This window comes from Vipera ursinii (assembly GCF_947247035.1).
Source record: "Vipera ursinii genome assembly, chromosome: 15".
NCBI lineage: Eukaryota > Metazoa > Chordata > Lepidosauria > Squamata > Viperidae > Vipera > Vipera ursinii.
The window spans coordinates 8082928-8102891 of record NC_139528.1 but is presented as its reverse complement, the minus strand read 5'-3'; the positions used below and the strand labels follow the sequence as shown (position 1 = coordinate 8102891).

Below are 19964 nucleotides of genomic sequence, written 5' to 3'. Positions count from 1 at the left end.
GAGAGAGAGAGAGAGAGAGAGAGAGAGAGAGAGAGAGAGAGAGAGACAGACAGACAGACAGACAGACAGACAGACAGACAGACAGACAGACAGATGGATGAGAGATAGATAGATAGATAGATAGATAGATAGATAGATAGATAGATAGATAGACAGACAGACAGACAGACAGATGATACATAGATAGATAGATAGATAGATAGATAGATAGATAGACAGACAGATGGAAGAGATAGAGATAGATAGATAGATAGATAGATAGATAGATAGATAGATAGATAGATAGATAGATAGATAATGATGATGATGGATAAATAGATAGGTAGGTGATGGTAGAAACAGACAGACAGACAGATCTGCTTCTTGTCTGTAGTCCTGGTGATCATATTAGTGCTGCTAAGCTTGTAAGCCGCCCTGAGTCTTCGGAGAACGACGGGATATAAATGGAATTAAAATAAAATAAAAATATATTCTCTTTGGCTTGAGGTTTGACTTGGGGTGTTAATTGTGGCTTTGCCCTGTTCACTTGTCTACCTTCTTCTGCACTGAGAAGCTTCACCCCGAGGACCTGGTTTATTTTATTTTTATTTTATTGAATTTATATACCGCCCTTTCCCCTAGGACTCAGGTTGCAAGGCAGTCCTGGGCTGTGCCACATGGGTATGGGCTTCCCCGTCCCTTCTGTTTGCCTAACCTTGCATGCCCTCCCTCGTGCAGACCTCTCGGATGCTTCCATCCTGGGTCACGAGCCGGAGCAGGACTGGACGGAAGGCAAGGAAGGGGCTTCTTTGAAGTGCCTCGGAGATGGGAACCCACCCCCCAACTACAACTGGTCTCGGTGAGTCTGATGCGATGCCTTTAGCCTTGATTCCTGGCTTATTGGTGCAGCCTAGTAGCAGAGGGGGCAAGGATTTGAACTTGGTTTCTTCAGTGGGCTGTTGGTTAGAACGGGGGTCTCCAGACTTGGCACTTGAAGACTTGTGGACTTCAACTCCCAGAATTCCCCAGCCTTCTTTCCTTACACCCTACCTATCTCCCTTCTCTATTTTTCCTTCCTTCCTTCCTTCCTTCCTTCCTTCCTTCCTTCCTTCCTTCCTTCCTTCCTTCCTCTTCCTCCTCCTTCCCCTTTTCCTTCCTTCCTTCCCTCCTTTCTGTTTTACTTCCTTTCTTCCATCCTTCTTTCCTTTCTTTCTTCCTCCTCTTTCCTTCTTCCCTCCCTCCTTCCCTCTTTCCCCTTTTCCTTCCTTCCTTCCTTCCTTCCCTCCTTTCCCTTTTACATCCTTCCTACCTTCCTTTCTCTTCCTCCTCTTTCCTTCTTCCCTCCCTCCCTCCCTCCCTCCCTTCCTTCCTTCCTTCCTTCCTTCCTTCCTTCTTTCCTCTTCCTCCTCTTTCCTTCCTTCCCTCCTTCCTTCCCTCCTTTTCCTCCCTCCCTCCCTCCCTCCCTGCAAGGCATACAGGTAGTCCTGGAGTTATAACCACAGTGGGACCAGAATTTCCGTTGCTAAGCAAAGCGATGGTCAAGTGAGTCTCTGAATGAATGGCCGTAAGTCAAGGACCACCTACGCCTGCAGAGTGCTGATCGCCCCAGCGTGCCTTTTAAATGATACCCTCTGGGTGCCTCCACTTCCTCCCAAGCCCAAGAGAAGAGGTGGGCCCCGTAGCCACGCTAATCCTGCCGGGCACCAGATCTGGCAGGGCTGCCACGGCCATCTCCCACGGGTCCCACGGAAAGCGACAGCCTGATCCTCCAGAAACACACCTCCTTCCCGCCCGTCTCGTAAGCTGCCTTTGTGTTCGGGGAGGGACCAGCCGGGACTTGCCGTGGGTTTCGGGTAAGGAGCCTCAGGGCAGAAGGCAGCTCGTGGCCTTTGTGGCAAGCCGGGAAGGAACAGCCAAGTCAGCACGGCTGGGGGGGGAGGCTTCCTGGGGGGTGCGGCCGGCAGGAACACAATGCCGTTGCCAGCTGCCGCCCTGCAGGACTTGTCCCGCGGCGGCGGAAGGGCCCCGGAGCAGCCCAGGTTGGCAGCTTGGTGGCCTGCCCAGAACGTGGTCTCTTGGCTTGAGGGCAATAAAGGGTTCTGAGAGAGGCTTTCTCTAGAACAATTAACCAGTGGAACAGCCTGCCTCCCGAAGTTAGGAGAAGAGGAGGAGAAGTGGGGAGAAATGGGAGGGGAGTGGTGAAGGAAAGAGGGAAGTAGGGAAGAAAAAGGAGAAAGGGAGAAAGAAGGTAGAGAAGAAGGAAGAGAGAAGGAGGGTGGATACAGTAAAAGGGGAAATGGACGAGCCACAACAAAATTTATCTGTATGTATTTATGTTATTAAGAGTATCTGATAGGTAAGAATGTAAAAAAGAACGTATGTTAATGCTTGATAAAATATTACGGTACATTTGTTGATATGCGTGGGGGAGAGTTGGGAAAAATAAAAATGAAAAACTTTAATAAGACACACAACCTGCCTGACACACAAGTTGTGAGTGCTCCAACACTGGAGGTTTTTAAGAAGAGACTGGAAGCCATTTGTCCAGGATGGCATAAGGTTTCCTGCCTGAGCAGGGGGTTGGACTAGAAGACCTCCAAGGTCCCTTACAACTCTATCATCATCATAATCATCATCATCATCATTGAAACTAGAAAGAAAACTAGAACTAGAAAGAGTGCAGAGAAGAGCAACCAAGAGGACAAGGTAAAGAACGGCTGTTGGAATTGGGTAGGTCTAGTTTAATGAGGGACGCGGTGGCTCAGTGGGTTAGGACGCTGAGCTTGTTGATCAGAAGGTTGGCCGTTTGGCGGGTCGAATCCCGAGTGCCGTGTAGCAGAGTGAGCGCCTGTTACTCATCCCAGCTTCTGCCAACCTAGCAGTTTGAAAGCACGTAAAAATGCAAGTAGAAAAATAGGGACCACTCCGGTGGGAAGGTAACAGCGTTCCGTGCGCCTTTGGCATCTAGTCATGCCGGCCACATGACCACGGAGATGTCCTCGGACAAGCGCTGGCTCTTCGGCTTTGAAACAGAGATGAACACCGGCCCCTAGAGTCGGAAATGACTAGCACGCATGTGCGGGGGAACCTTTACCTTTTAGAGAAAAGAAGGACCAGGGGGGACATGATAGCAGAGTTCCAATATTTGAGGGGCTGCCACAGAGAGGATGGGGTCAAATTATTCTCCAAAGAACCAGAGGGCCGGACAACAAACGATGGATGGAAACTAATCAAGGAAAGAAGCAACCTGGAACTAAGGAGAAACTTCCTGACTGTGAGAACAATTAATCAGTGGAACGGATTTCCTCCAGAAGTTGTGAGTGCTCCATCACTGGAGGTTCTTAAGAAGAGATTGGACAACATTTGTCTGAAATGGTCTAGGGTCTCCTGCTTGAACAAGGGGTTGGACTAGAAGACCTCCAAGGTCCCTTGCTGCTCTGTTATTCTGTTCCTCTTCCGTTCAACACTGCTGAGACTTAGGAAATGCACCATCTTCTCAAACACACCACCTGCCCTTTGCGGCACCCCACCCCCACCCCGAGACCCACATGGATCCCACCCTGCTGACATTAGAAAAGTCTTTGAAGAAGAAAAAGAAAAAAAAACTGGCCAGATTCCCAGGCCTGGAGCTGGGGTGGGCGTCGAGCCCCCGTGGGCAGGTTTGTCCGATGGTATGTTCCCCGGACAGGCATGGCTGTTTCTGAACCCTCCGCTTCTTGCTTCTCTCTCTTTCAATTGCGTCTGCAGTTGGACAGCCTTACCTTAAAATAAATGATGTGAAGGCAACGTTTGCACACATCCACACCATCCGGGTGGATTCCCAGAAGCAAATGCAAGAAGAGCTTGAGTTAAAAAAAACATTCGTTTAGCACTGGGGAAAAAAATGACTTACAACTAGCTCCCACACTTACGCCCTTGGGATCAAAATATTGCGTTGGTCTCAATTGCATTTGTGTCTCAGGCTCAGGGGATTTCCATCTGCAATCCGTCGGCTTCTGACGAGCAAAGTCAATGAGGGAAGCTGGGCTGGCTTAATGACTGCTGATTCGCTTAACAACTGCAGTGATCTGCTTAATGACCTTGACGAAAAAGGCTACACAGAATAACAGAGCTGAAAGGGACCTTGGAGGTCTTCTAGTCCAGCCCTCTGCTTGAGCAGGAGACCCTATACCCTTTCAGACAGGTGGCTATCCAGTCTCTTCTTGAAAACCTCCAACGATGGAGCACCCAGAATTTCTGGAGGCAGGTTGTTCCACTGATTAATTGTTCTAACTGTCAGGACATTCCTCCTTAGTTACAAGTTGCTTCTCTCCTTGATTAGTTTCCATCCGTTGCTTATTTTCCTGCCTTCAGGCGCTTTGGAGAACAGGTTGACACCCCCACCCCCCCTTATTTGTGTCAGCCCCTCAGCTTAGCAATGGAAATTCTGGCCTAAATTTGTGTCCATAAGCCAAGGACTTCGTCAGTTGCTCTCTAATGCAAGGAATCCAAAGAACGGCTTCTGGCCGCCATTCCTACGAAGAATGTACCATTTTTAAAGGCCCAGGAAGCAATGACAAACATGCGCTTGAAGAAACCTAGAATGGTCGAGCTGGGAGGGACCCTGGGAGGTCTTCTAGACCAACCCCCTGCCCAGGAGAGACAGTAATGTCTTGTGACCTGTGCATTTAAAGCCCTTCGTCAGAGCCCCCGGGTGTTTCCTTTCTTAATAAAAATAAAAATACAGATGGGTTTCCCCATCAAACTGCACATCCGGGCAGCTCTGCTGCATGCACCAATGCCCACGCGAGGCCGTGGGCTGGGGTTGGGGTTAAGATTTGGGTTGGGGTTTGAATCAGGGTTTGGGTTTGGGGTGGGGGCGCAGCAGCGGCACCAGGCTGATCTTCTCCCGGCAGCTCCGATGCTGCTGGAATCCGCGTGTGCAGAGTTTGGGTGGGGCCCGAACAGGTTTCAGCACCGGCTCCGCTAATCAGGTCACCGTGGGAAAAGGGAAGGCATTCCTTTGATTTCGGCACCTATTGTTGATGATGTCATGGGTCCTTCCCTCTTTCTCTCTCCCCCCCCATTTCTCTTCCCTGTTAACACCAGTCGCAACATGTCCTTGGGGGTGGAGGAACAGCCAGCAACGGGAGAGAAAGAGAGCTAGCCCTTGAGTTATTTGAACCAGCAAAAAAAGATCACAACCCAGGTGTCAGCAAGGCACAGGCGGTCCTCGGCTTACCACCGTTTATTTAGTGACCATTCGAAGGCCTTCAAAAAAGGGACTTCTCGCACTTGCCACCCTTGCGGCATTTCCCCCCCCCCCCATGGTCACATGGATCAAAATTCAGACACTTGGCAACTGAACTCACATTTATGACGGTCGCGGTGTTCCGGGGTCACGTCATCCCCTTTGGCGACCTTCTGTCGACCCAAGTTGTTGGGTAAGCCGGATTCACTTAACAACTGGGGCAAGGGAGGCCGTGAAATGGGGCAAGAGTACAAGGGCTGGTCGTGAGTCACTTTGTTAGCGCCATCGTAACCCTGGGAGGGTCGCTAAATGAATGGTCCTAAGTCCAGGACCACCTGATCCTCCTTTATTTCTTAAAATAAGCCTCAGTTTTTGGCCCGCTGAAAATCTTTTGTCACCCTCAACATTTCTCTGAGCCCTCGAAGACGTTGGGCCCCGCCCTGCCCAGGTTTTGAGCATTTTTCATCGAGATGATTAGACAGATTAACAGACTTGGAAGGGACCTCATAGGTCATCTAGTCCAACCCCCTGCCCAAGCAGAAGTCCCTCCGTCATTCCTGACAGAGGTCAGTCCGGTCAATCTAATTGTTTTCGAGCTATTTCTTCCCAACTGTTGCACCGAAAGCTAGTGTAGGGAATAGCTTCTGAATATTTAAAAGAAAGGGTGAGGGGAAGAAATACTATTAAGTAATGAGCCGTGCGAGTGGCAGCCCATTTGTCGCACTGAGGAAAGCACGAGCCTGGCGCACGTATCGAATGGGTGTTGCGTGCTAAAACCTGGAGAATGAGTATTAACAACTCGCCCTAACGAGGCTGCCCTGCCATGAATGGGAGAGTAATTTATCAGCGGTAGGAAGAGAGACGTGCCGTGGGATGCTGTTCGGAAACACTTGCCTCTCTGAGCTCCTAGGAGTGTGTCTGCACGGTTGTGCGGCCTGTGAGGATTGCGGTCTCGCTCGTTCTCAGCTCATCACACGCCATTGTTGGCGACTAGGTCCGGGGGTGGGGTTGGTGCTCTCTGCAACCTCTGGGGATGGGATGGGATGTGGGGGAGACCCCTGGGAGGTGGGGTGAAGTCAGATAAGAGACGGCTGAGCCCTCAGCTGCATAACGGGTGGAGGCAACCCGGAAGGGAGGCCCCGGAGCTTCCCAAGGCTGGGCAATAGACGGTGGGAGGTTTGTCCTGTTTTGTTCATGTAGCCCTCCAAGAAAGTGGAATTGGTGTGTCTGCTTCTGTTTCCTGTCTCTCCTTTCCTTTCCTCTTTCCTCTCTCCCTTCTTTCCTTTCCTTTCCTTCTCTTCCCTTTCCTTCTCTTCCCTCTCCTCTCCTCTCCCCTTTCCTTTCCTTTCCCTTTTCCCTTTCACCTCTCCCCTCTAATTTCTTTTCCTTTCCCTTCTCCTCTCTCCCTCCTTTCCATTCCTTCCCTTCCCTTCCCTTCCCTTCCCTTCCCTTCCCTTCCCTTCCCTTTCCTTTCCTTTCCTTTCCTTTCCTTTCCTTTCCTTTCCTTTCCTTTCCTTTCCTTTCCTTTCCTTTCCTTTCCTTTCCTTCTTTCCTTTCCTTTCCTTTCCTTTCCTTTCTCCTCTCTCCCTTCTCTTTTCTTTTCTTTCCTTCCCCCTCTCCCCTCTCCTTTCCTTCCCCTTTCCCCTTCTCCTCTCTCCCTTCTCTTTTCTTTTCTTTTCTTTTCTTTTCTTTTCTTTTTCTTTTCTTCCCCCTCTCCCCTCTCCTTTCCTTTCCCTTTCCTCTTTCCCCTTCCTCTTCTCCTCTCTCCCTTCTTTTCTTTTCTTTTCTTTTCTTTTTTCTTTTCCTTTCCTTCCCCCTCTCTCCTCCCCTCCCCTCCCCTCCCCTTTCCTTCTGGCAAGTCCTCTACGGGCTGGCGAGTCTTACGGTTTGCTTCCTTTTCCGTTCTGACCTCCCTTCTCTGCTCTCTGCACAGGCTGAACGAGCCCCTTCCGAGGGGGGTGAGGATCAAAGGGGACACCCTGCTCTTCCAGAGACCCCTCAGCTCTGAGGACGGAGGGGTTTACATCTGCCGAGTGGCCAACAGCTTTGCAGCCAAAGAAGTGAGGGCTGCTGTGGACATCAAAGGTGGGTTCGGATGGCAAGCGGTTCCCGCTTGCACTATCCCGGGAACAAGTGGATGAAGAAAGTTTGAAGCAGGCAGAGGTACAATTGGCCCCGGAGAATTCATTCTTCCTTCATGCTTGAACCCATCTCTCCTTCAGGCCTGCTTAAGGCAGCTGAGAGTCATATCACAGGCAGTCCTCGACTTACCACAGTTCATTTAGTGGCCATTCAAATTTACAACGGCACTGGAAAAAAGTGAACTATGACCGTTTTTCCCACTTATGACCATTTCCGCATCCCCAGGGTCACATGATCCAAATTCAGACGCTTGGCAACTGGTTCACATTTACGGCGGTTGCAGTGTCCCTGGGGTCATGTGATCCCCATTTGCGACCTTCTGACAAGCAAAGTCAATGGGGAAGCCGGATTCACTTAACAACCGGGTGACTAACTCAACAACTGCAGTGATTCCCTTAACGACTGAGGCAAGAAAGGTCATAAAAATGGGGCAAAACCCGCTTAACAAATGTCTCACTTAACAACAGAATAATTGGGCTCAATTGTTGTCATAAGCCGAGGACAACCTGTATAACCCTCACCTCCGTGCCACATCTGGCTTGTGCACATTTCTGCCAATTATGAAAGCAATCCTTAGAAAAACATGAAAGCGTCTAGCTTGCGGCACTGGGAGACGGTGAGTTCTAGTCCCAAAGTTCTAGGCACAAAGCCAGCTTGGTGACCTTGAGCCGGTTGCTTTCTCTCAGCCCTAAAAAGCAGGCAATGGCTAATCACTTCTGGAAAACCTTGCCAAGAAAACTGCCGGGACTTGTCCAGGCAGCTTCTGAGAATCGGACATGGTGAACGGAATTAGAAGAAGAAAAAATCTCTGCCCTTCAAAACAGAGAAATGAAACCGGTCTATAATTTCTGATTCTTCTGAGCTTGACGTGAGCTGCTGTGACCTTCCTGTCTCACCCCCAGGACTCCCAGCTCAGCAGGTAGACGTGGTCTCCATCTCCATGATCGGCGTGGGCATCATTTCGGTGGTCTTAGTCAGCCTGCTGATCCTGGTGATCGTCCTCATGACGTGCTACCACAAGCGGAAAACGAAACGCATCACAGAGAAATAGTAAGGACCGACGGTTGCGTGGAAGCTCGCGTCGGTTTCCTCCCCTCTTGTCATCAAGCTTGTCTTGTGAGGACAGGTCGGTCTGAATTTCAGATCCGTGGGTCATCGTCCTTGGGTTGGAGAAGTTCGGAGGGATGATGAAGGACCTTAGGTGGTGAAGGAGGTCAAGGGTGGGTTGAAGCAACACAAGGAAAAGGAGCCGTATCTACATTTAGATATGGCGGAAGAAATAGCACCGGTTGATGCTGGTCTCTGTCTAGGTAGGACAATGCTTCTCAATCTTGTCTACTTAAAGATGGGTGGACTTCAACTCCCAGAATTCTGGAAGTTGAAGTCCACCCTTCCATGAAGTCGACTCACATTGGGAGTTGAAGTCCACCCATCTTCAAGTGACGAAGGTTGAGAAATATTCTTCCAGGAGTCTGGAAGTTGAAGTCCATGAAGTCGACTCACATTGGGAGTTGAAGTCCACCCATCTTCAGGTTGTGGACTTCAACTCCACTTTGTGGAGAGTCAAGCCTACTCCTTCTCCTGGAGTCAGAACCACGAAACTGAGCCAACGGTTGGGCCTAGGAGGGTGGCATTTTCACCAAGCCACACCCTCAGCTTCCCCTCTCCTTGTCTTTGGCAGTGAGGAAGAACTGACTTTGACCCGGGAAAACTCAATCCGGCGCCTGCATTCGAGCCACAGCACGGAGACCCGGCATCAGGTAAAAACGTGAGGTGTGATGGTGATGGAGAAGTTTTTTTTAAAATCCCATTTATATCCCACCCTTCTCCGAAGACTCAGGGCGGCTTACAATCTAAAGCACAATGTGCTTTGCAATAGCCTTCATTCTATGTATATACCTGCTTATTAGGGCTTTCGCCCCCCCCCCAAGTGGCATTTTTACAAATTCAGCTTATTGCCCCCAACAATCTGGGCCCTCATTTTACCTACCTGGGAAGGATGGAAGGCTGAGTCAACCTTGAGCCTGGTGGGACTCGAACCTGCACTAATTGCAGGCAGCTGGTGTTACTTATTTATTTATTTATTTATTTATTTTTGAGACTTATATGCCGCCCTATCTCCCAAGGGACTCAGGGCGGCTTACAACAATAAAAACAACAATACAAAAATTAAAAAAGAATTAAATAACAGCCCCAAAATAAATTAACTACACAGTTAAAAATTAAAACATATTTAAAAACCCATCATCAATCCAGGTCAGCCTGATGGAAAAAGAAAGTTTTGAGGTCGCGGCGAAAGGGCCGGAGGTCCGGGGCCATCCGAAGCTCAAGGGGGAGTTGGTTCCACAGGGCTGGCGCTCCCACAGAGAATGCTCTCCCCCTGGGGGTCGCCAGCCGACATTGTCTGGCCGACGGCACCCTGAGGAGGCCCTCTCTGTGTGAGCGCACTGGGCGATGGGAAGTCGTCCCCGGTAGCAGACGGTCCTGCAAGTATCCCTGGCCTAAGCCATGTAGGGCTTTAAAGGTAAGTACCAGCACCTTAAATCTCACCCGGAAGACACCTGGTAGCCAATGCAGCTCACGCAGGAGGGGTGTAATATGGGAGTATCGGGATGCTCCCATCACTACCCGCGCGGCCGCATTCTGCACCAGCTGAAGCCTCTGGGTGGTCTTCAAGGGTAGCCCCATGTAGAGAGCATTGCAGTAATCTATCCGAGAGGTAACGAGTGCATGAGTGACCATACGTAGGGCATCTCGGTCCAGATAGGGGCGCAACTGGCGCACCAGGCGAACCTGGGCAAATGCCCCCCTGGCCACGACTCCAATATGATCTTCAAAACTGAGTCGTGAGTCCAGGAGGACGCCTAAATTGCGCGCCCTATCAATGGGAGGTAACACCTCTCCTCCCATAACCAAAGATGGAACCTCTTGGACAAGTCGAGATGCCGGTACGTAAAGCCACTCAGTCTTGGCTGGGTTGAGCTGGACCCTGTTCTTAAGGAGGCATTAGCCCACTGCTCCACCAAGGCTCTTTAAGAAGTGTGAAAAACACACCGGTTGGGTTGTGAGTTGTGGAGGAGAGTTCATTGCCTTCTGGGTAAATTCAGGACTGGCCATAGGACATGGAATCACAGAGTTGAAAAACCTTCCCAGAAAAGGCCACACAGAACAACAGAGTTGGAAGGGACCTTGGAGGTCTTCTAGTCCAACCCCCTGCTCGAGCAGGAAACTCTATACCAGGGGTAGGCAACCATGGCTCTTTTATAACTCGTGGACTTCAACTCCCAGAATTCCTGAGCCAGCCATGCTGAGGGGAAAGGGAGAGGTTTCCCAGCTGAGCCACGAGTCATGAGGGGGCCATAGTTCCCCATGCTGGCTCAGGAATTCTGGGAGTTGAAGTCCACGAGTCATGAAGGGGCCATAGTTCCCTCATGCTGGCTCAGGAATTCTGGGAATTGAAGTCCACGAGTCATAAAAGAGCCAAGGTTGCCTACCCCTGCCCTATACCATACTGGACAAATGGCTGTCTCTTCTTAAAATCCTCCAGTGATGGAGCATCCACAACTCCTGGAGGCAACCTGTGCCACTGATTAACAGAATTCCAGAAAAACAGAGTTGAAAGAGACCTTAGAGGTCTTCTAGTCCAGCCCCCTGCTCACGCGAGAGACCCTGTACCATTTCAGACAAACAGATTTCCAGCCTCTTCTTAAACACTTGCAGTGATGGAGCACCCACAACTTTTGGAGGGAAGCTGTTCCTCTGGTTAATTGTCCTCACTGTTAGGAAGTTTCTCCTTAATTCCAAGTTATTTCTCTCCCTGACTGATTTCCATCCGTTGTTCCTTGTCTGGCCTTCGGGTGCTTTGGAGAATAGGGTGATCCTGTTTCAGAGAAATGGCTGTCCAGTCTCTGCTTGAAAACGTCCAGTGATGGAGCACCCACAACTTCTGAAGGCAAACCAAAGAATTGATTGTTCTCGCTGTCTGGAAGTTTCATCCAGTTGGACTACCATGAGGATAGCTGTCTCCTAATAGCCACACCAGTGGAATGCCACTTCTGGATAGGGAGGGGCCATTTAGCTATTATAGCTATAACTCTGCTCAGACTAGGCCAGGGGTAGGCAACCTCGGCTCTTTCATGACTCGTGGACTTCAACTCCCAGAATTCCTGAGCCAGCCACGCTGAGGGGGAAAGGGAGTGGTTTCCAAGCTGAGCCATGCTGGCTCAGGAATTCTGGGAGTTGAAGTCCACGAGTCATGAGGGGGCCATAGTTCCCTCATGCTGGCTCAGGAATTCTGGGAATTTATTTATTTATTTATTTATTTATTTATTTATTTATTTATTTATTTATTTATTTATTTATTTATTTGATTTATATACCGCCCTTCTCCTGAAGGACTCAGGCCGGTGTACAGGGCAACAAAAATAAGAATGCAATAAGAATTGAAGTCCACGAGTCATGAGGGGGCCATAGTTCCCCATGCTGGCTCAGGAATTCTGGGAGTTGAAGTCCACGAGTCATGAAGGGGCCATAGTTCCCTCATGCTGGCTCAGGAATTCTGGGAATTGAAGTCCACGAGTCATGAAGGAGCCAAGGTTGCCTACCCCTGACCTAGGCAGATGTCTTCCTTGATTTTTTTTAATTTTCACATCCTCTCCTTTTCATATACTGAGCCACAGAAGTCCTCCAGCGCCCCCTAGAGGATGCAAGTGGGAAAAATGTGCAGCTAGAAAGCATTTCCAGGTATTTCTTCTGAGAAAATATCTGGAAATTTTCTCAGGACTTCTGAAGCCTCAGGACATTCATTTAATGTAGGGCTGGTTTGAACTCGGGGAGACACCCCACAAAAAGGAAAAAGCCAGAACGAAAATTAGCTTCCATTTCTTGCGACGATTTGCAGAGATGGCCACCCATCTTGTTCTCACAACTCTGGGTGGCTAACAATATGTTTGAAACCTACAACGATAAAGGCAAAACCATGTTCAGTATAGAACTGAAGAAGCTTCTTGAGTGAGAAGCCAAACAAAGAAAAAACAAAGTCCAGTTGCCTTTTGGAAAAAAGCACAGTTGGGATAAACCTACATAGTTAAATCTGCATTGTTTAGTGTTATGGGAAAGCCTTTATAACAACATAGCACATTTTGTTTTTGAGAGGAGACAGAGAGACCCAGTTGTCTTTCTATGACTGGAGGCAGGAATTAATCTGTATAGTTTATTAAAAAAAAGAAGGACTAGGGGTGACATGATAGTAGATTCCAAAATTTGAGGGGTTGCTACAAAAAGAGTGGGAATCAACCTATTTTCCAAAGCACCAGAGGGCAGGACAAGAAACAACGGATGGAAACTAAACAAGGAGAGAAGCAACCTGGAACTAAGGAGAAACTTCCTGATGGTGAGGACAATTAATCCAGAAGTTGTGGGTGCTCCATCCTTGGAGGCTTTAAGAAGAGACTGGACAGCCGTTTGTCTGTGATGACTAGAGGGGAAGAGGAGGAGGAGGAGGAGGAGGAGGAGCACTGTGGGGTCCTTGATGCTTTCTGAGGTTGGTTGTTTCTTGCAGACATTTCATGGCCCAACTAGGGAACATCATCAGGGCTAAAAAGTGAGCAGGGATTGGACTAAGAGACCTCCAAGGACCCTCCAACTCTGTCATTCTGTCATTCTGAAGGACTTCCATAACTTCTCCGTGGTCCTCCTCAGAGTCTCCTCAGAGTCTGAGGGCTAAGCACCAGGTGAGAAGTCCACCTGGCTGAGCAGGAAGAAAGGCCCTCCAGAGGACACCCAGATTAGTTTCTCGCCCTTCTATTTCTCTGCTCTTCAGATTGAAGAAAACCTTCCCCTGAGGGCCGAGAGCCGGCAAGGCAGTTTCCGCGGGGACAGCCTGTGCCGGGAAAGCCTCCGAGCGGACAGTCTCTGCCGGGACAGCAGGCAAGGCAGCTTCCGGACGGAGACCAGCCTTTGCTCAGTGATGGTGAGCGGAGTCAAGCAAGGAAGCTGCCTCGAGTGGCTGTGAGCCGCTCAGCCTTGCAAGGCTGGCAGAGTCTGGGATTCTCGTTCTTGCATTCTTTGCTTCTTCTTTTTTTAACGTTGGGTTGATTGTGCTGACTAATGCATACCTATATTAACTCATAAAGTATGGCTATAGTATTATTTAGTCCTTTATTACCTATTCCCGCCTTCCACTGGAGGCATACTTTTAATATTAGCATTATTATCTCACTGTTTTTTTTGCAAGTACATTGAGTGCTTCTGTACCAGAGACAAATTCCTTGTCTGTCTAACCATACTTGGCCAAATAAAGTCTATTCCATTCCATTCCGTTCCATTCCGTTCCATTCCGTTCCATTCCATTCCATTCCATTCCATTCCGTTCCATTCTATTCTATTCTATTCTATTCTATTCTATTCTATTCTATTCCATTCCATTCCATTCCATTCCATTCCATTCCATTCTATTCTATTCTATTCTATTCTATTCTATTCTATTCTATTCTATTCTATTCTATTCCATTCCATTCCATTCCATTCCATTCTATTCTATTCTATTCTATTCTATTCTATTCTATTCTATTCCATTCTATTCCATTCTATTCCATTCTATTCTATTCTATTCTATTCTATTCTATTCTATTCTATTCTATTCTATTCCATTGTATTCTATTCTATTCTATTCTATTCTATTCTATTCTATTCTATTCTATTCTATTCTATTCCATTGTATTCTATTCTATTCTATTCTATTCTATTCTATTCTATTCTATTCTATTATCTTATTCCTATTCTAATCTCTCTTAATTCTATTCTATTCTATTCTATTCTATTCTATTCTATTCTATTCTATTCTATTCTATTCTATTCTATTCTATTCTATTCTATTCTATTCCATTGTATTCCATTCCATTCTATTCTATTCTATTCTATTCTATTCTACTCTATTCTACTCTACTCTACTCTACTCTACTCCACTCCACTCCACTCCATTCCATTCCATTCCATCCTACTCTACTCTACTCTACTCTACTCTACTCCATTCCATTCCATTCCATTCCATTCCATTCCATTCCATTCCATTCCATTCTATTCTACTCTACTCTACTCCACTCCACTCCACTCCACTCCACTCCACTCCACTCCACTCCACTCCACTCCACTCCATTCCATTCCATTCTATTTATTCTATTCTATTCTATTCTATTCTATTCTATTCTATTCTATTCTATTCTATTCTATTCTATTCTATTCTATTCTATTCTATTCCACTCCACTCCACTCCACTCCACTCCACTCCATTCCACTCCATTCCATTCTATTTATTCTATTCTATTCTATTCTATTCTATTCTATTCTATTCTATTCTATTCTATTCTATTCTATTCTATTCTATTCTATTCTATTCTATTCCACTCCACTCCACTCCACTCCACTCCACTCCACTCCACTCCACTCCACTCCACTCCACTCCATTCCATTCCATTCCATTCCATTCCATTCCATTCCATTCCATTCCATTCTATTCTATTCTATTCTATTCTATTCTATTCTATTCTATTCTATTCTATTCTATTCTATTCTATTCCACTCCACTCCACTCCACTCCACTCCACTCCACTCCACTCCACTCCACTCCATTCCATTCCATTCCATTCCATTCCATTCCATTCCATTCCATTCTATTCTATTCTATTCTATTCTATTCTATTCTATTCTATTCTATTCTATTCTATTCTATTCTATTCTATTCTATTCTATTCTATTCTATTCTATTCTATTCTATTCCATTCCATTCCATTCCATTTTCTATTCTATTCATTTTTTGCCAATCACACACATTTTTGTTTGCAATTTAGCCTAGTTTTTTTTTTTTAAAAAAAAGAACGCATGACTTCACAACTTATTGAAGTTGAACTTATTCACTTTTGCACAGCCCTTTATTGAAGAGATATCTTTTAAAAATGGGCAACATGGCAGAATGCAGAGAAATTTACATTCTGAATAAGATTTTTCAAATGCATATGCATTTTATATATTATATTATTCAGATACACTTATGCATGGAAGCTGGATTCACTTAATGACTGTGTGATTCACTTAACAACTGTAATGATTCTTTTAACAACCATGACAAAAAGCTTGGGATTGTGAAAATCCTTAAAAATCCCAACTCTCTTAATAACCAGCTTATACTGTATATCAACGGAAATATTTGAGTTTGTTTTATTTATCCTGACGTAGTCCTTGACTTACAACCGCTCAGTTAGCAATAGCTCAAAATTACAACACAGGAAAAAGTGACTTATGAAGAATCCTCACACACAAAAGCATTCAGGACTACCTGTAACCTATAAAGCAATCTATGATTTGATGTGTGGCCTGTTCAAAAACTCATGATTAAATGAACAGGGCTTTACTTTACAGGTAGTTCTCGACTTACGACCGGAATGGAATCCAAAATTTCTGTTGCTAAGCTAGACATTTGTTAAGTGAGTTTTGCCCCATTTTACGACTTTTCCGCCACAGTTGTTAAACGAAACACTGCAGTTGTTCAGTTAGTGGGGGAAGCCAGATTCACTTAACAGCCATATTACTGAGTTTGCTTGTCAGAAGGTCACAAAAGGGGATCACATGGCCCTAGGACACTGCGACTGTCATAAATATGAGTCAGTTGCCAAGCATTTGAATTTTGATCCTGTGAATATGGGGGAATGCTGCAACAGTTCTAAGCGGGGGGGGGGGGGAAAGGTCATAAGTCATTTTTCCAGTGCCATTGTAACTTTGAATGGTCGCTAAGCGAACGGCTATAAGCTGTGGATTACCTGTAATGTGTCCAACTTGTGAACGTCTGTGGCTGAGCAAGACCTTGAGTTGGGGGCCAGGTCCCCCTCCGGCCCCATCACCCCATTGCCCCTCCGGTGACTCTTCTTCCTTTCGGCCTGCACAGGGAGAAGAAGCTGAGGGACGCAGCTACTCAACCTTATCCACCGTCCGGGAGATTGAGACCCAGACGGAGCTTCCTCCGCCGCCCCCCACCCCTGTCCCAGAAGATCAGATGGAGGAGAAGGAGAAGGAGAAAGAAGAAGAGGAACAGCGGAACGACGAAAACAACATCAAGCAAGCAATGACTCACTTTGTCCAAGAGAACGGCACCCTCCGAGCGAAGCCCACCTCCAACGGCATTTACATCAACGGACGGGGACACTTGGTCTGATGGCTCACCCCACCCCACCACTTCCCCTGTCAGATTCCCAGATCCAAGCCAGCTCTGAGCCCTCATCCTAACTGCTTCCTGGCGCCTCTCTTTTGTGGGGTGGCAAAGAGCTCTTGAGACTCAGGTCCCCTTCTTCGGAGCCACCGGCCCAGCTGGCTGCAAACTGTCCACCTTGGGATCTCCTGAAGGCCCAGGACTTTGGCCAACACCAAAGCCAACTTCTCCTCCAACGTGCAAGAGATCCTGAAGATGCTCAGAGGCCAGTTTTGTTTTTCCAACTGGTCTGGGATGTCTCTTTGGGCAGATTATTTTTGGAACCTTTTGAGGCCAGGGATGATTCGGGGCAGGGGAAGGGACGAAGTGTTGGAGAAGGGATAAGCAAGACCCTTCCGGGCTGTCCAGTTGACTCGGCTGGGCTCGGGGGGGAAAATCGTCGAAACTCTTGCGTCTTTTGTAGTAATTATTATACCTGCTGTTGTCGTTGTTAAGATGGTCCTTGGTCCATCCTGGGCAAAGGTTGCCAAAGGCCACCAGCAGTTAAAAAGATGAACTCAATTTTAATTATTATGTTTATTTGTATTATTAATATGAACTGGGCAAGGAACCTTTCTGCTGTAAGCTTCAAGGACTTTCCAGGAAATGCTGAAGAAAGTACCTGGAGACCCCCAGTGGAAGTCCTTCTACTGGGTCAAGGATGTTCAGTAATGTGCTTCTGCTCGCCCCGAGGAAGTGCATCATGGGCCCAGGAGTTCTCCAACTCCTAAAGCCATTTAGAAAGTCCAAAACACATCCATGTGGTGTCGTCCCAACATTGGGGATCAAGAAGGCTGGGACACCCCATCTCCAATGAACTTCAAGTGTCCCCCCCATCTCTTTGTATTTCTTAGCATGCTATAACTATAAATATTTCTAAAGCTAACCAAACAACAATGGAAATACATATGAGCGATACATGTGTGACTCTGAGGACGGATTTGGTGAGTGAGTCTGCATTTTGAGCAGGGGTTTCTCAACCTTAGCAATGTGAAGAAGAGTGGACTTCAACTCCCAGAATTCCCCAGCCCTGTGGGAATTGAAGTCCACACATCCTAAAGCATATGCTGGCTGGGGACTTCTGGGATTTGAAGTCCACATTTGATGTTGATGTCTATCTCAGCAAATTGAAGATTTGTAGACTTTGACTCCCAGAATTCCCTAGACAGCGTGCTTTAAGATGATTGGACTTTGACTCCCAGAATTCCTTAACTAGTGTAACTGACCTGGGAATTCTGGGAGTTAAGAGTCCACCCACCTTTAAGTCATGAAGGCTGAGAAACATTGATTTTGAGTTTTAGGGGAATTGCCAAACAGCTCCAAGTCCTCTTTGGATATGCTTACAAAGTAAGTTTCTTAAACACCAAACTTTTCCTTCTCTGATATTTTAAGTTTTCTTGTGTGCACTATACCTCATTTTTCATATTTGTCAAGAGCTACAACTTTGCTGACCAGCTGCCTCCTTCAGAAAACTTTCTGCCTCGCAGTGAAGGTGAAGTGACTCACAATATTGAGGGGGGGGGAAACAAATTTGGGGCACCACAGCTCTGAAGGCAGGATCAGAACATCTATCAGGGCTTACCGGCAAATGCCTCAAAATTTCGTCAGTTTTGGACCTTCTGGGTCCCAGTGTCACCATCTGCCCGGACTCTGCTTTGGTCCATTGCTTAAGACAGAGGTCCCCAACCCCCAGTCCGTGGACTGGTACCGGACCGCGGCATGCCAGCAACCGGTCCACACAAACAAGCAAAGCCTCCCTCCGTGGGATGCAGGCACCACACAAAACCACGTACAGTCCGTGGAAAAACCTCTCTCCACGGAACCGGTCCCTGGTGCCCAAAAGATTGGGGACTTCTGGTTTAGGAGATTAGATGATGGGAAGACTGGCTGATCTGACTCAGAGATTGGCTCATTCAGACATGCAGTTCCTGGAACTGCCGTGGCTGAATTAACAAACGCAAATCTCCCCTTCGAATCTGCCATAAACTGAGCTGGGTCTTTAGCATCCGTGAATCCTCGGCTTACGAGCTCAGTGGAGCCCAAAATTTATGTTGCCAAGTGAGAAACTCAACTGACCTTTGCCCTATTTTACCATCTTCCTTGCAGCAGTCTGTAAGAGAATCACTGCAGGTGTTCAGTTAGCAACGGAGTTCCTGTAATATGTTAAATATGAGAAATGAACCAATAAGCTACAGAAATGAACTAAACGGGCTGGGTTTACACTCCTTTCAGCATGTTAAACAAACCCAGAGGTTGAGCATGATTTTGAAAGAAATTTCTCCAAGGGCCAATTTGCTAGACATCTTGATTTTCCTTCAAACATGTCAGAGAGTTTGTGAGGTGCAATACGTCTATTTTAATTTCCCTCCCTCGCTTCCTCTGAATGTCACTAACTGTCTCAATGGGACTCTTTGGAAGTGAATTTGACAGACTCCAGACTTTTAGAAGCCTTTTAAATATGTATTAATATTGTTATTAGCCTTTTTTAAAAAAAAGTGTGAGGAAGTGAGCAGCTGTCTTTCTACGATCTGTAAATGTCTTTGTATATAGAAAAAAAAGGCAAGTATGTCTGTCTCCCTGTATGTGTGCGTTGTTCACGCAGGTGCATGTGTGTAAAATACTCTGTGTGTATAGAACAGGACTTGGGGTAGGCCTTGTCAGGTGTAACATGCTCTGCTGGTTTTGTAAATAAACTGCACTTTTGCCATCCCAGAATCCTGCTTTTTGGTACATACATACATCTTGAGTTTCTCTCTACTTCTAATCTAAGCCACCATAAAGGATAAGTGTCAAAAATAGCACGGTATATATTGAAGAAGTAGGAAGGTTCAAATGTTTGGTTTTATTTGGTGATCCATCAATTTTTGCACAAGCCCCCAAAGTTGTAAGTGTGCAAATTCCTCTCAGGCACAGGTGTCGGGTCTTGGAAGCCTGGGAGTTGAAGTCCACAAGTCTTAAAGTTGCCAATGTTCAGAACCCCTGGTCCAAAAGATTCTCATAAGTTGGTAAATATCTCTCTCTCTCTCTCTCTCTCTCTCTCTCTCTCGCACGCACACACACACACACACACACACACACACACACACACACACAAAAGAAGGGCAATTTTGCCCATGGTTGGAGGTCTCCTGCAAGACCACTAGACTTTTGTTCAGAGATGTTCAAGGCAAGAAATATAATTTCCTCTGCCATCCTTAAACACCATAGAAAAACATCACCCCATCCCTGCTTCAGCCAATGGTGGAGAAGCATCAAGCTATAGGTCCTAAATCTCCTAACACACGGGTCGGCAACCCGCGGCTCCGGAGCTGCATGCGGCTCTTTGAGCCGTCTGCTGCGGCTCCCAGCCGCCCGGTGCGCGCGCACCTCTTTGAA

At 47.0% G+C, this 19964-nt stretch overlaps 1 protein-coding gene across 1 annotated transcript; it reads left to right on the top strand.

Moving 5' to 3' along the window:
* The first annotated feature begins 643 nt into the window (after positions 1-643).
* Positions 644-18729, top strand: NECTIN4 (nectin cell adhesion molecule 4). The gene is made up of 6 exons (XM_083374773.1): positions 644-838; positions 7143-7294; positions 8254-8401; positions 9033-9111; positions 13173-13322; positions 16290-18729. Exons 1-6 carry the CDS (start codon positions 657-659, stop codon positions 16554-16556), a joined length of 978 nt encoding a protein of 325 aa, XP_083230899.1. The 5' UTR covers positions 644-656; the 3' UTR covers positions 16557-18729.
* Positions 18730-19964: the final 1235 nt, after the last annotated feature.

Excerpts from the sequence above, each read along its gene's own strand:
- NECTIN4 (XM_083374773.1), top strand. The coding sequence starts at position 657 with ATGGGTATGGGCTTCCCCGTCCCTTCTGTTTGCCTAACCTTGCATGCC. Across the intron at positions 839-7,142 it reads CCCAACTACAACTGGTCTCG|GCTGAACGAGCCCCTTCCGA; the intron begins GTGAGTCTGATG and ends CTCTCTGCACAG. Across the intron at positions 7,295-8,253 it reads GGCTGCTGTGGACATCAAAG|GACTCCCAGCTCAGCAGGTA; the intron begins GTGGGTTCGGAT and ends TCTCACCCCCAG.